Here is a 15,608-nt window from a genome sequence, read left to right on the forward strand (position 1 = left end):
ATAACTGCTGTAGGGTACCCGGATGAAATCCTCAGAGCAACTGTCAGACCTTATGCTGGTACAGTGGGCCCTGGGTTCCTCCTGGTGCAGAACAATGCCCAGCCTGTGGCCAGAGTGTGTAGGCAGCTCCTGGATGACCAAGGCTTTGAGGTCGATGACTGGCCCTCTCATTCCTCTGACCTAAATCCAACGTAGCACCTATGGGATGTTATGTATCAGTGCATCCAATGCTGCCAAGTACCGCCAGGGACTGTCCAGTCACTAATGCCCTAAGCCAGATCTGGGAGGAGATCCCCCAGGACGCCATCGGCTGACTCATCAGGAGCATACCCAGATGTTGACAGGAGTGCATGCAGGTATGCAGGAGCCATACACATTACTGAGTCACATTTTGAGTTGCCGTGATAAAATTCACGCAAGTTTGATCAGCCTGTGATTTAAATTTTTGGTCGTCTGCGTCGGCAATAGCTGTGGCCGAAGACAAAAATGTTGATTTGGACTCAAGGATGAACTGATTAGAGTTTGGTGGTCAAAGGTCACGGTCAGTATGACCTCATAAAATATATTTTTGGCCGCAACTCAAGAACTCATGCGCTAATTATGACAAAAATTCACACAAATGTCTAATAGAATAAAATAATGAAGTGATGACATTTTGTATCCAGAAGGTCGAAGGTCAGCTTCACTGTGACATCATAAGGTTATGCATAAAACACTTTTTCTGGCCATTACTCAACGTCATATCTCAGGAACAGAAGGGGAAACATTTGGTCAGGTACTGAATAGGTGACTCTTATCTTGGGTGTCCACCTTGAAACTGTGCTGATTGTATAGATCGTCTGTGCTGTCTCGGGGAAAATGTGTATGTCATTTTGTTCTTAACAAATTACACAATAATTCGTTAATCAAGACCTGATGTGTGATTTAAGTGCTCCCTTATTTTTTTGAGCAGTGTACAGTGATGTGTTCTGTAGCATTGACTACAGGCAGTCGACTGTCATGGGAATTTCCAGTGAAATATAAACATCAGTTGTTGAAACCTTGATGACATGAAAATCAGCTACACACAGGTTTCTAAAACAGCTTTTATTTTTTATCATTCTGAGTGTTCACAAGGTTGCAAATAAAGGATTTAAAAGGATAAAGCTTTTTTTTTAATTGCTAACAAATCCAAGAAAGGCCAAAAACAGAAATACATTTATCCTACTAACAGGCACTGACAGTACAGTGCTGACAGTCAACCAACTCCCGTAAAACACCATAGACTGTATAGTAAAACACCAAAGAAGAAGAGGAATCTTGCGAGACGTTAGATTTCAGAGCCAGATTTTCACTCTCTGAGTGAGTGTTTTGACTTGCCACAACAAACATGTCCGAATTTTTACCCAATTTTGACCAACTGGATCTGGATGAGCCATATGAATTTGATGACTGCCGGTATTTATTTGAACACGGAGTACACGGACGCAGAGCTCATTGAAACTGAAGAGCGGACGAGGAGAGAGAGGGAGCAGCAACAGACAGAGGAACATGTCCAAATCCAGCTAAAGGTAAACACAGACGTTCATTTCTCCTTTCCATTATGTTGTCGGCTAATTATACTAACAATCCGAGCCTATCTGTGTGAAAAAAATGCACTTTTAGTGGACGTATTTTGACGTTGTTTGGCGCTGTCTGAGTGCCCTATTATTTAATGTAGCACACGCTCACGGGCTGCAGGCAGGTCAGCCCTAGCTTCATACTGGAGAAATGTCAAATATTGAACATCCTATCACTCATTTAGACAAAAGTAGATCGGAAAATAGGGCCCAGGTTGAAAAAAACGTTAGTTCCCCTTTAACACTCGTTTGATTAATTCGTGCAAAAACTTAAGTGTAAAAAAGGATGTTTTGTGGCAGTTTTTGTCACCTTTGAACGGAGCCAGGTTAGCTGTGTCCCCCTGTTTACAGTCCTCATGCTAGGCTAAGCTAACAGGCTCCTGGCTGTGCATTTAACTCTCAGCAAGAAACCAAATAAGCATACTTCCCAAAATGCCAAATTCTTCAACACAGAGCCACAAATGCAAAAATATTCAGTCAACATACTCCTTCAACATCAGTTTAATGACCATACATTACAAAACTTGTTAGTTGAATAAATCCATTGTGTGGTTTTGGTCCAAATTTGTTGGTAATAAAAAGATTAAAGAATAACGATAGTCTCATCCTTAAAATATAATAAGTGGTCACATTCTTTCTCCTAAACGAGATTGTTGCAGCTGCTGCTAAAAATGATATTAGTAGCCATTATACATCCATCAGACAGGGTGAACATGGACAATATGTGTTCATTATGTAAACATTTTCAGAGGCAGACTTATGAAATATAGGATCCTCCAGCGTTCACTTAATTAAAACATCTAGCACATGCAGTAGTTGGTAAATGGTAGTCCTGAACTGAAAGAGATTTATTCCATGGAAAAATACTGATTTGGTGTCACAAAGTTATTTCTCAAACAAAAGTGTCTATCACAAATGAAACATGACACATTAAAGTAAACATCACTTCTTTTTTTCTTTGCTCAAAATAAAGTTTTTGTCATATTCAGCTGTACAATATTTGGTTTGTATTGTGTTAAAATGCATGATTTTCTTGAATCCTGTTTGGCTGCCACCTGTCGCCTTTGCTTCATTCATCTGGCAGCAGTGGGGAGGCCTCTGTTTCTGGGCTACAATAATTTAGGGGTTTTCAGCCACCACTTAAGCACAGAGATTACTCTCTTCTATAGCTTACTTTGCTGAACTTTCACAGCATTTAACATATTGTGCAAACATGCCTTCTCATTCATCATGGCCTCACACAAAAAAAGGCTAGTATGACCCTGCTTGTTGTGTTATAGTAGCACACACCGGTTGTACTGGTGTACATCCTATTAATGCTTGTGAGATGACAAATTATGAGACCACTAGTTTTTTCACATTTAACACAGCACAAAAGTCTTTCTTCTCAAGCATGTCCGAAAAAAGTCTTTCAACCAAGAATCCCTGTCTTTCACTCTGCGATCTCCTGCAAAGTAGACCGTGCTTCTAATTTCGACTTGACGTCAGTGCTGACCATAAAAACGTTGTTGTCGTTGATGCTGTTGGGGTTGTGGCATAGGTTAAAGCCGAGGCACAGACAACGCATCTGCTTTACCTCCCTTTTGAAGCTCTGGCTGAAGATGTAGTAGATCAAAGGATTGTATACGGTGGAACTCTTTGCAAACATGCACGGGAGGAGAGTGACTTCAGGTGGGATGGTGCTACTGTCACGGAAAATAGACCACAGGCTTACCATGCTATAGGGCGCCCAGCAGGCTATGAAGCCTACACTGATGAGCACAGCGATCTGCAATAGAACAGGAGGATGAAGTCAGTAAATTCCTCTCAAGATCTTTGAAAAACAAAAAACCTGTCTTGATCTACCAAAATGTGCCTGGCAACATGTACACTACAGGTCTGAGTGCAAAGATTGTTTTTGTTGTTCTCATCCTGAAACCTGTTTATATGTTTGTTTAGATTGTACAGGGCTGCAGGAATGTCCACCAGAGCAATTGACCCTTCGTTAAGTCCACCCTCTGGACGCAGACTGGCCAATCATAACTTAGCATTGGGTCGGCTCAGACCAAGGTCTGACAACAACACAGCTGTGCTCCATTGACTCTAATGCAGTCGTTTCAGATTTCCTTCATTTTCAGGCTGGTTCACCTCCACATCCACCATCTTCACCTGTCTGAGACCAGCCATCTGAGGTCACAACAGATACCGACTGATTCTTTGGGGGAACTGTGACCACATTCTTTCACTTTCTAGTCATGTGAAATCCTAATAAATGTCTTTTTTCAAGATAGATCTGCACATTTTAGAGTGTCCTTTAATTGTTACCATCCCAGGGCACACCTGTGTTTAGTAATCATGCTGTTTAATCAGCATCTCTTGTCTGTGGCTTATGGCAGCCCATGCTATAACCCTACTGCCACCATGGGGCACTCTGTTCACAAGCTGACATTAAAGGGATAATGCACCCAAAAAAAAAAAAAAAATCAGCCATTGTCTACTCACCCATATGCCGAGGAAGGCTCAGGTGAAGTGATGGAGTCCTCACATCCCTTGCGCCGATCCCAGGAGAGAGGGGCTAGCACCACAACTGCACACTTAATGGCTGACGGCGACCCAGATTAAAACATCCAAAAAACACAGAATTGAAACCACAGACTATCTCCACACTACTTGTCCGTAGTGGCTTCAGGACACTTGGATCACTACAGACGAGCAGTGTGGAGATATTTTGTGGTTTCAATTATGTGGGGTTTTTTTTGGGACGTTTAAATCTGGGGCGCCCAGCCTGCATTAGGTGTAGTGTTGTTGCTAGCCCCTCTCTCCTGGGATCTCTGCAAGGGATGTGAGGACTCTAAAACTTAATCTGAGCCTCCTTCGGCATATGGGTGAGAAGATAATGGCTGAATTTTCACTTTTGGGTGCACTATCATTTTAACAAACTGCTTTTCCCACCCAGCACAGTGTAAACCCAGATTCATCTGTGAAGAGGACACTTCTCTAAAGTGCCAGGCGCAATCGAGCATGAGGAGTTGCACACTCAAGTCAGGTTAAAGCCCTGGTGAGGACTACGAGCAAGCAGAGAAGCTTCCCTGAGATGCTTTCGGACAGTTTGTGAAGACATTTTTCAGTTGTGCAAACTGATTGTTGCATCAGTTGTCTGAGTGGCTGGTCTCAGACGATCTTGCAGGTGAAGATGCTGGATACAGAGGTCGAATAATTAATTACAGCCATGTTTCATGTGCTATGTTTTTTGATCGCGTTAATCTCATTTTTAATCACTAACTTTACTGTTTCTGTATGCCACAGAGTTGCCTTTTATAAAATCTGTCTTTAGGCATACGATTGGGCTTCTTTGTGCTTGAGTTGTGGGAGAGCTGCAGCGCTACAGAGCAGAGCCCAGCATCAGCACTTTTGACTGTCCCCTGCAGTGGTGGTCTGCTCACTCAGGAGCCTATGAAAAGCTGTGTGCCCTAGTACGTAAGTATCTGACCTCCCCGGCAACCTCCGTGTAATTTTCAGCTGTCCTGAATCCTGAATCCTGCCTTGATTGTCCCGAAAATTACACTAGAGCAGAGTCTGGAGTAGTTATTACCCGATAAAACATTAAAAACTGATCATGGTGGTTGAGTTGTCATGCAGCTACCACTGGCTGCACATTGGCTGCAGCAGTTCCTACATGAATTATGGGTGTTGTAGTTTGAAGAAGAGAAGACAGGGCAAGTTGCAGCCGCAAGGACAAGGAAAGCGCAGGCAGCCACGACAAGGAGTGATTTGCACGTTGCAGTGCAGCCTCTTGTTCTAACTGTTCAAAACTGTTCTATAAACTGATACAGCTGTAACGAATGTACCAGGTGTCTTTCATATTGTTAGCTTTTATTTTTTATTAAGTTTAAAGGACAAGTGCACTTACATTGATCACTTCCATGGAAAAAAAAACGAGAAATTGGAAAAGAGGAAAATAATTTAGAAAATTGTTAAAATAAAATTAGGGAACTGATCACAGATGTATTGTTTCTGTTTGTTTTTACATCTGTTGCTGCGTTAATCTGCAGCTATGCTTTTAATGAAGCTGACATGTCATGACAGTCAAGCACTCCCCTGGTGGTCGAGACTAAAGGTTGCAGCACTCTTTATTGGAACTAATCTCAAAAACAATAGAATGTAATGGCTAGGTGTACTCCATCTGTGTTCAAGTGTGTTATTGTTGAAAACAATAATTATGACTTTATAAAACCACTTTTTGTAATATATATAAATCTTTTAATCATCTGCCACAATAATGTAATGAACTTAAATGAAAATACCTCAAGTTGAGGGCTTTTCTCTGCAATTTTGAGATGAGATTAAAAAAGAGATTAATTAGATTAATTAATTACAGATCATAATTAATTAATCTCTCCATGTTTTTAATCTCTTGACAGCACTAGTTACATGTAGTCTGCTGTTGTTAGGCCAGTTGGATGCACTGCCAAATTCAGGGAAATTACATAGGAGACGTCTTATGGAAGTGAAATCAACATTCAGTTCACGGGCAACAGCTCCAGTAGACACTCATGCAGTCAGCATGCCAATGGCACATCCCTTCAAACCTTGCGACATTAGTTTGATCATTGTTTACCTGTGTTAACATTCTGTTCTTATATGAACCTCCTCTACTGCAGCTGTGTAGCAGTTGACTGCCTTAGCAGCTACCCCTAGGTATATGTATTAAATAAAACTAACTTCGAAAGGTTTTCCTCTGTACTAGTGATTCTCAACCAGGGTTACTTGTACAGTAATAGCAATAGCAAAGGACGACTAGTGTATTACTTGAATTACATAAGCAGGAGGGTTTGCATTTGCAGTATCGAGCAACATGCTGTTTCATAATGGCCAATCAAGAACCATTCAACTCAGTATTGAAGCCCCAAGGACAAACGGGTGTAGAATTATAGAGCTGTCTCATCATAATGAGCGACTCACCACTAACAGCCTTCGATGGAGCTTGACGATATTGGGGACTCGGTTGCTGTTGTTCATTGACTTTTTGTAGGTGAAATAGAGTTTGAAGGCGATGCCAAAGTAACAGAAGATGATGATGATAGTAGGTATGAGGAAGTTGAAGGAGAACATGGTGATGACGAAAGAGAAACCCTCATGTTTCATTTCTCCCCAGGCAAGAGAGCAGGACAGACCAAAAGGCTCCGGGCCGTAACGTCCCCAGCCCAGGATGGGTAACATAGCCCAGATCAGAGCATACAGCCAGGTCCAGATGCACAGTATCTTCGTCTTCTTCCAGCTGATTTTCTCATCTGTAGAGGGACAAAGAAAGGTTGGTTGTTCTCTTGTTTTTTTTGTTGCTTAAGCACACTGTACATTATAGACAGTTTCCCTTTTCAAGGCACTTATGTGGTGCAGCTTACATTATATGCAAATAAGAACAGCTATATTCCTGAATTTCTCAAAAATACATGCAGACTGTAAGGATCAAAGAAAAGTGCCCATATAATAGAGATGAAAACATACTACCGATGTAAGACCTGATTGCTGTTCAGCCCTATAGAAAACTGTGCACATACTGACAGCAGTTACATGAGGCACTTAAGATTCAACCCAGTTATTATTTTTTGAATGACATAGGTGGCATTTCTTGCAGTGATTGTGCAACCAAAACCAGTTATTTTTTGGCAACACATTGGCAGCATTTCTTGCAGGAAATGTTACCACCAAAACTGGTTGTGATTTTACAAGACATCGGTGGCATTTTCAGCAGCGATTGTGCAACCACAACTGGTTATTTTTTGGCAAGACATCAGCAGCAGTTCCAGCAGTGATTGTGCAACCAAAACCGGTTAATTTTTGGCAGCACATTGGCAGCATTTCTTGCGGGAAATGTTGCCAACAAAACTGGTTGTTTTTTAGCAAGACTATGGTGACATTTCCAGCAGCAATTTTGCAGCCCAAACTATTTGTTTTTTGTTAGCGAGACATCAGTTGTATTTCCAGCAGCAGTTGTGCCACCAAAACATGTTGTTTTTTAGTGAGACATTGGCAGCATTTCTAGGCGAGACTGTGCCACCAAAACTGGGTATTTTAAGCCAAAACTTGATCTTTTCCTAACCGTAACTGAGTGTTTATTGTGCGCTCTTTGATAAGATATTCTACATGGTTTAGTAATCTGGTGGATAGCATAATGGATGTGAGATGATTTTGCAGGTAAACAGGTTTGCATGTTTTAACAATAGTATTTTGAAGCCCTTGTGAGCATGAGAGGTTTTTTTTTTGATGATAAAACATCCAGCGGGTCTTCATGAGGAGTTGTCCATTACTTTGTAACATGTTACTGTTGTCTTCTTGTCCCCAGGCTGATGTAGACTTTGTCTTACGCATTCTGTTTTGCTCTTGTGTGGTAATTATACCTGGTGTACACCCACAGGCATATCTGCATATGTGGAAATGTACATTACATATGCATGTGGGTGTACTCTGTATGTCTGTGTTGCATATTTATTCAGACCTCCTTGTAAGACATTCGACCACACACCTCTTACTGTCTTCCACCTGACTCTTCACAGCTGTTTTGCGTAGTGTCATGGTCTGGAAATTGTGCTGATGACAGTTTTATTTCTGAAACAGTCACTAAGATGACATTTTATGCGTCTGCAGAGGTCCTCAGTAATTTGCCAGTGTGCGGGCCTTTTTTTCCTTATATGATGGCACTGTTCAACTTAGATACACCCACCTGATACCACTTTTCGTAGGCCTTTAGTCAAGTGCCTGAACCTCCATGCTGTTAATAACTACGTTCCAGCCTGCACTGTCAAAGCAGTCTGTTCATCTCAGGCACAGAGCTGCAATCATGTTTGTCAGTGAGAGAAAGGTTAGCTGTCAGAACAGTATGTTCTGATATATGTTCAAGTGTCAGGGCACAGAGTTAATAAGAGAGCCTGGCTGGAAATATACTCAAGGTGTCATTATCTGGCAGGTAAATATCAGGGTATAGCCAGCGGCTAGTTAGCTTTTCTTAACATGAAGACTGGAAACAAGGGGAAACAGTCTGGCTCTGCTTTAAAGGTCACAGAATTTGCCTACCAGCATCTCTAAAGTTCACCAGTAACACATCATATCTAATTTGTTTGTTCACACAAATAAATAAAAATAAAGTGCAAAAATGCAGTTGTGGTTTTAGGAAGGGCCACATTGTAACTAACCTTACAAGACAGAGCTGGGCCTAAACTTCTAGACTTTATGCTAAGCTAAGATAACTGGCTGTTGGCTATAGCCGTATATTTATTGGATGAGAGTGGTATCAATCTGTCCATCTACGACTCAGCAATAAAGCGAATATGCGCATTGCTCAAAATGTCAAATTACTGCTTTAAAGAGATACTTTGTCAATTTTCAATCAGCTTTGTGTCATTACAATGTGGGTAATTTGTGTAAATGAGCTGCCTCCATCTTAAGTGCCCACTGCTCACTTCGCGCCATCCAGCGCATTTTCTCTGGCTCTTTGGCTTCTGCTCAATCTACAGATTGTGCCTCCTCATATTTGTATGCCAGCTGCCATGGACATAAAGAGTGTAGAAGTACATCAAGAGAGGAAGCTGCCCCTCTTAAACTCAGATTAAAAACAGTAAAACTAGGCAGTGCTGATTAAATATAAACCAAGACTGTTACAGCGTCGCCTATTTCTTGCCTAAAATGTTTTCAGAGACATATTTTAGTGCACTGTTAAGCTGTGATCATAGATGTTTAATAATAACAACTAGATACCAGAACCCAGGATGGTGCCTGTTCAATCCAGTGGAATTGCTCACCTGATGTACACAACAAAAAACAGTTTCTACAGTTCCTTGGATTTGGGTTTACTTCCAGGGTATGCAGCCCACTTAATATGCACTGTAGTGTTTCTCATGACACCTCTGCTCACAAGTTCCTGCTGGGCTCATGGTCTTTACATTGACGATGTCACTGATTTTTAAATCACTTTTCTCGTCTCAAGGAAAGTTCGACTAATATAAAACCTTAATGGATTAAAATTCATAATAGCAATAGAGTTAGCGCTTTTAGCACTTCCGGTTCTCTCGTCTAAAAGTCAATACGTTTTTTTTTTTATGGGATTTCGGTAGAATGCCTCAGATAAGGTCTGTGGTTAACAAAAGCTTAAGCGAGTTTCAGGTTTTGTTCTACGACATAAAACACGTCAGTAAATACCCTACTTGTGAATTTTGAAGCTTTTACGTGTCGTAAAAAAGGCGGTTGCTAACAAGTTGCTCAATACGACTACAAACCCTGTCAGGGACATTAAACGTCATCACCCCTGAACAGGCGAGAGTGCTGGCAGTCCGCCATTACAGCTTCTTATTTAGCTTAACAGTCCGATTTCCCCATTATACAATGTTTTTAAAATAAAGCAGCCGAAATCAGTTGAAAGCTTAGTGGCGGTGACATCAAGAGTCATGCGACCATGGAGTAGTCATGTAGTCCGTTAAAGCCAAAGGTTAGCTTTTTACTTCTGACGATCGCATTTAAGCTTCAAATGCAGCATGAAAGGTGTTCATATGTGAAGATTATCTCACTGAACAAAACCTGTAAGTATCAAAAACTCGTGTTAGCCACAGAACTTATTTTCTGACATAATCCAAAACGCAATGTAAAAATCACATTCACTTTCTCTTCCGGGAACCAGTGCGATGCTAAACTTCCGGGTTTTGATGTCAGCCCTGGCACACTATATAGTGTTTCGATACAAGAAAGTGAAGTATCGATTCTTTTATTGCATAACTTATTTTTATTGTGACTAAAAATTAAACTGTGGTAGAACACTAGAATAATAAACTCAGTTGCTTTTTCAGTCCACTAGATAAGTTTTGTTGCAATAAAAATGACTGACATTAGATGAATAGACTGAAACCTTATCAGATCAAACAACGTTTCCAAAGTTTTCCTTTGGGGACACAATTTGCAGTTGAAAAAAGGCATTAAATCGCAGTGCTTTGCAATATATGTCGTTGAACTACTCAGTACATTGCAAAATCGCAATAGTATCGTATCATGGGGCCTCTGGTGATTCCCACCCCTATAATTGACCTTGATTTCTGTTTGAGATGTCCCGTCAACAGTTTTATAGACATCTTTTACAGTGGTGGTCTGTGTGGAAAATGCTTTTTGGACTGCAAGTGACCACTGGGAAAAATTGGAAGCGAGACTGAGCGGCATTCCTGAGGGCCTGGCTGTAATATGAGTTTGTGAAAAGGAATTGGCCACATACTGTTATCCGTATTGTGAAAATGCAGGCCTCAGATCAAACTAGGCAGTGTTGATGAAATATGAACCAAGACTCTGTAACTATGTTGCCTATTTCTGTCCTAAAATGTTTTTAGAAACACATTTTAGCTCACTGTTTATTTGTAATAGGAGACTGATTGTTGCCCGTCAACTGCGCCATCCATCCAACCAAGTTTTCTATCTCTTGAGCAAAAGCAAATGTCACAGCCTTTCCCCTGTTTTCTCTGGTCATGTAACACCAGTCTAAAAGTTTTTGCGTCTTTCTACTGTATGGACAGGACCATCTCCCCAGCAGTTAAATACTTCTTGACATTGAATCATACTTAGCAATAACATCTCATGACAAGGCAGAAACTAAGTCACCCAGAGATGCAGAAGGCTACCACACGTACCTGGAATGCTGTTCAAACAAAGAAGTATAATAATTACATTGATTAATAAGCAAAAACTAATAGAAATATTATTGTTTGAGGTAGTAGTAGTAGAAGTATAAGCAACCAATTCCGGTCTTGCATGTGAAGTAGATTTGTTTTTTTTTTAACCTTTCTGAAGTGCAGGTTTTGGATATATTTTATATACAGTTTTTTTACTTTGGTGGCTTTTACTTGATACCACCAGGCATCAGGTTTGGTGGGGTACAATTAAGTTTTAACACTAAAAGGTTTTACCACCTCTGCATGAAGCATCCTTTGCCAAAGGAAGAGTCATCCCTTGAATAATGATAGCATTGTCTCTTGGTCTTAGAGCATGAAAAATAAGGTTAAAAGTTGCTGCATAACATTTGCATCGTCATTATGATCTCCAGATGCTAAATTTGACAATACCAGGTAGCATTTTATCAGTGTTTCTAAGCCTCGAATTACTCACCAGGTGAGTGCAGATTGAGGGCAACAATGAAGCGCACTATGGCCAGGATAGTCAGGTTCATGATGCTGGCGACACCAAAGAAGAACCCTGCCAGGCTGTAATATAAACAGGTAACATCGCCCCCGATCCAGTGGTGGTTCCAGGCAGAGGCCACGGACAGAGGGTACATGGTGACAGCTGCTCCCAGGTGTGTCACTGCCAGATTCACGCTCAGCAGCTCCGGCGGCTTCATCCTTGACGACCTTTTAATTGCCATGATGAGGACCAGCAGGTTTCCCACAATGGAGAGAACAGCTGTGACGAGCAGGAGGAGGAAGAGGAGGAGGAGACAGAGATGGTATGAAAAGAGGGGTGCAAAGTAGTTTGAGTGAACAGTGATGGTCAATTCACAAAATGCCTGATTCAGGTGTTCTTCGGTTTTCTTTGCTTGGTAGTGTTATCAGATTCCTGTTCTGTGCTGGGTGATGCTGTTCCTATAGGGAACAAGGATAGATAACCAAACCCAAAATAACACAGAGCCTTAGTTTGCTTACTTATATAGAGTGGGTTTGAGGGAGTTTGTTTTTCCAAGCACAATTATGAACTCATTCTCCCTCATGGGACAGGCTGCTGACAGGCCAGGGGCAGGCAAATGACACAACTTGTTCAGCTACATAAGTCGTCCTCCCCCCTCCACCCAACCCAAGTCCTCTGTTTGTTGTGGACACTCCTTAACGTGATGCATCCAACATAAAACACCTTGTGCTCCTGTGTTGACTGAAAGTCAGGTCAAACAAAGAATCAATACACACTCGCCAAACATAATGAAGTGTGTAAGAAAGGGTAGAGATCATTTGTGTGATGTATGTAAGGGCGAGTGAAAGTATAAACAAACACAGGGTGGAGGTTGCCTGGGAGCCAAGAGTAGGAGGAAGTACTCAGAAACACTAATGTAACATCTGCACTGAGGCTTCTGTTACAGGTTTGGATAAAGACCCTCAACTCTGCCGACTGTCAACCTGCAAGAACGGCTGAAGGCTCAGCCAACTGATTACAAATAATATATAGCAATAACTTAGGAATAGTTAGAGACAATATACTTATTATCATTTTTTTAAGATAGGGTATGCAGTTTTCTGGAAAAGGCAAAAAAAAAGGCAGAATTTGACAATACACCCAACTCCTGCAGCTCTCCCCTCTCTGTCCTAAGCCCCTCCCACCAGACGACCACAAGCATATGCAGACACTTCATACAGTAACCCAGCGTTTCCAGTACATTGATTTATTTAAAATCTTATGTCATTCTAGAGTTAGCTCAGCTCCCCATTGCCCCACTCTCTGTCTCTCTGTTTATCAGACAACAAATTAAAGAATTAGCTAGCTAGCCACCCCATGGTCCCTTTGCCCTGCTCCCCACCTCTGTGGACTGCTTCCCAGGAATAAAGAGGGCAACAGCTCCAGAGATGGACCTTCCATCAGTGACTGGAGCGGCTTGAATTTGGTCAGTACAAACACACCAGCCAGGTTTGAGGGGGCTGGTGGCTAGCGGTAGCACCAGGTCTAATCTGTGTGATGGAGGTAATAGGATCACCCTCTCTCTAAAATGACCTGTGATTTGACAAAGTGTCTGTCACAGGCTAGATTTTCTAAAGCCAGAAAACAGAGCCAAGAGGAGGTTCAGAAGTCTAGTTTTCTCTTGAACCACATGAATTACAATATGCTCAAAGTTTACTATGGGATTTTTGCCTAGTAACAACAAAATAAAAATGCCTCCCAGCTTTACTTGCACTCTCGCCAGGAGTTAGACAAGAAGATTGATACCACTCATGACTGTCTGGCAATTATAAAGCTATAGCCGACTGTATCTTAGCATAGCAAAGGACTGGAAGCAGAGGAAACAGCGAGCCTGGCTCTGTCCAGAGGTAACAAAATCCACCTGCCAGCACCTCTGCAGCTCACTTACCAACATCATGTTATATCTTGTTTAAATGACAAGCAGAGATTCCAGAAAGTTACAGCACATGGCTGAGCAATAGTTCTCTCCTTAACCCCCTTAAAAATACAAGTGTGTATTTTTACGTTATGTACAGATCAAATGAGATATGAGGTGTTAATTAGTGAGCCAGTATGTCTGTTTACTCCTTTGGTCAGAGTCAGGTTGTTTCCCCGTTTCAAGTCTTATGGCTAAAATACACGTGGCACGGACATGACACGTCTCGTAGCCTGGGAGAGACATTAGAAGGCACTCAGTGCAGGGCTATTTTATTTTTTACATCTCTAACAGAAGTGACTGGGAGGATGTTATCTCATCAGCCATTGATAAGTTAGAAAGTAGAACAGGTCTTTTGTTGTTTGGAGCAGGAAATTGGTAAATTGCTAACACTACTGCTACTAAAGCTCTCACAGTGAGGGGGCTTGACATCGTCCATCTACCTGACACAGGAAGGTTATGGTGGCATATTAGATATAGATTCGAGAGGGGCAGCCCCAGTGTCTGATACTGAAACTCAGAAGATGAAGACAGCACAGAGGGAATTGAGTGCCCCTGTTACGTCTTTAAAATTTTATAGGTACTTTTATCTCAGCCCACATGGCGGTCAGTGATGGAGCACAACCCTGGGGACTTATACTTCTACACTGAACATTTGCTACTGCATTAGCTTTTTCTGCTGGTTACACTGGCACAGTAAAGACTATACGTTCTAGGACATTTTTCAATTTAGACTTGACTTTTAACAGTGGATATTATTTTTCCCCCATATCTCTCCCAAGGCTTTCAACCAAATGTGGTTTGGTGTACTGCATAAGTTCATGAAACTCAATACTTTTCTGACACTTCACAAGCAGAAAAGAATTTTCCAGCACCCATTGAAATGCTTCAAGGGTTTGGTAACTGCCACTATCAGCAAACCGGAATAGCATTTACACTAATTATAGGACTCTGCCATTGTAACAGTTGAAGGGGAATACCACCTAAATTAAAAATTGCTAAATGTTTTTTCAGTGGCCTGGAAATGTTCAATTAATATTTGTGAACATACTCTCTCTTAAAGCCAGATATCAAAAAGGTGGGTCTCAAACTTGTGATGTCAGTATGATGTCTGGAACATAGAAACAGAATGAATAGAAACATTAAAAAATAGACATTGAACAGTACAAAAGGTCACTTGACAAGTACAAAGGAAAATGGTGATAGTTATCGGTTGTTATGGTGAAAATCCCCTCTGCTATGGCAAACAACAACCTCCAAGCTAACGATTTACAAGCTGAAAATGGCAAGTTGGGATGAATGTTTGTAAGGCATGTCTGATTTGTTGTTTAGGTGAATTGTTGTAAAGATTTACAATGAATTAAACAACTTGTGAACGCATCTCAGAAAAGCCCAGACTCAGTCTCGCAGGACTCTGGTGCCAGGGGAACTGCTCATTGGTCCAACAGTCCATTGGTTCGACATCCCATTGTTCCGACCATATTAAACCCATTCTTCCGAAGCTCGTTCCGAAATCATCATGATGCCCTGTGGTTAAGGTCTGGTTAGGTTTAGGCACAAAAACCACTTGGTTAGGGTCAGGAAAAGATCATGGTGTGGGTTAAAATGAAAAAGAAAATGACAAACACATAAGCCGTGAGCCTGCTCCGCCTCAAGCCTTTCCCAGCTGACCCAGAGCCAGTCGCGGCGCACCATATGCCCGCCGTGAGCCGTTCAGCACTGCGGACAGTCGGACTAATGGGATGTCGAACCAATAGGCTGTCGGACCAATGACATGGACCCGGTGCCAGATGCTGATCTGTTTTCTGACAAGGCCAGCCAAGTTGATTTGCTGCATCTTTTTACCCTGGCAGCGGCATGCGCCTGTAACAGTGACTTCGCTAATGTTCCCAACCATTTCACTTCACACAAGCTCCTGTGTTATCTTT

At 41.6% G+C, this 15,608-nt stretch overlaps 1 protein-coding gene across 1 annotated transcript in view; it reads right to left on the reverse strand.

Moving 5' to 3' along the window:
- Positions 1-2,480: 2,480 nt before the first annotated feature.
- opn8b (opsin 8, group member b) overlaps positions 2,481-15,608 on the reverse strand; it is a 28,702-nt gene continuing 15,574 nt past the window's right edge. Inside the window, exons 2-4 of the mRNA XM_049590182.1 lie at positions 11,712-12,005; positions 6,540-6,868; positions 2,481-3,366 (exon numbers count right to left, since the gene is read on the reverse strand). Of these exons, the coding sequence (XP_049446139.1) occupies positions 3,031-3,366; positions 6,540-6,868; positions 11,712-12,005 (959 nt within the window). The 3' untranslated portion in view covers positions 2,481-3,030. The remainder of the gene's footprint in view (positions 3,367-6,539; positions 6,869-11,711; positions 12,006-15,608) is intronic.

This window comes from Epinephelus fuscoguttatus, linkage group LG11 (assembly GCF_011397635.1).
Source record: "Epinephelus fuscoguttatus linkage group LG11, E.fuscoguttatus.final_Chr_v1".
Taxonomy (NCBI): domain Eukaryota; kingdom Metazoa; phylum Chordata; class Actinopteri; order Perciformes; family Serranidae; genus Epinephelus; species Epinephelus fuscoguttatus.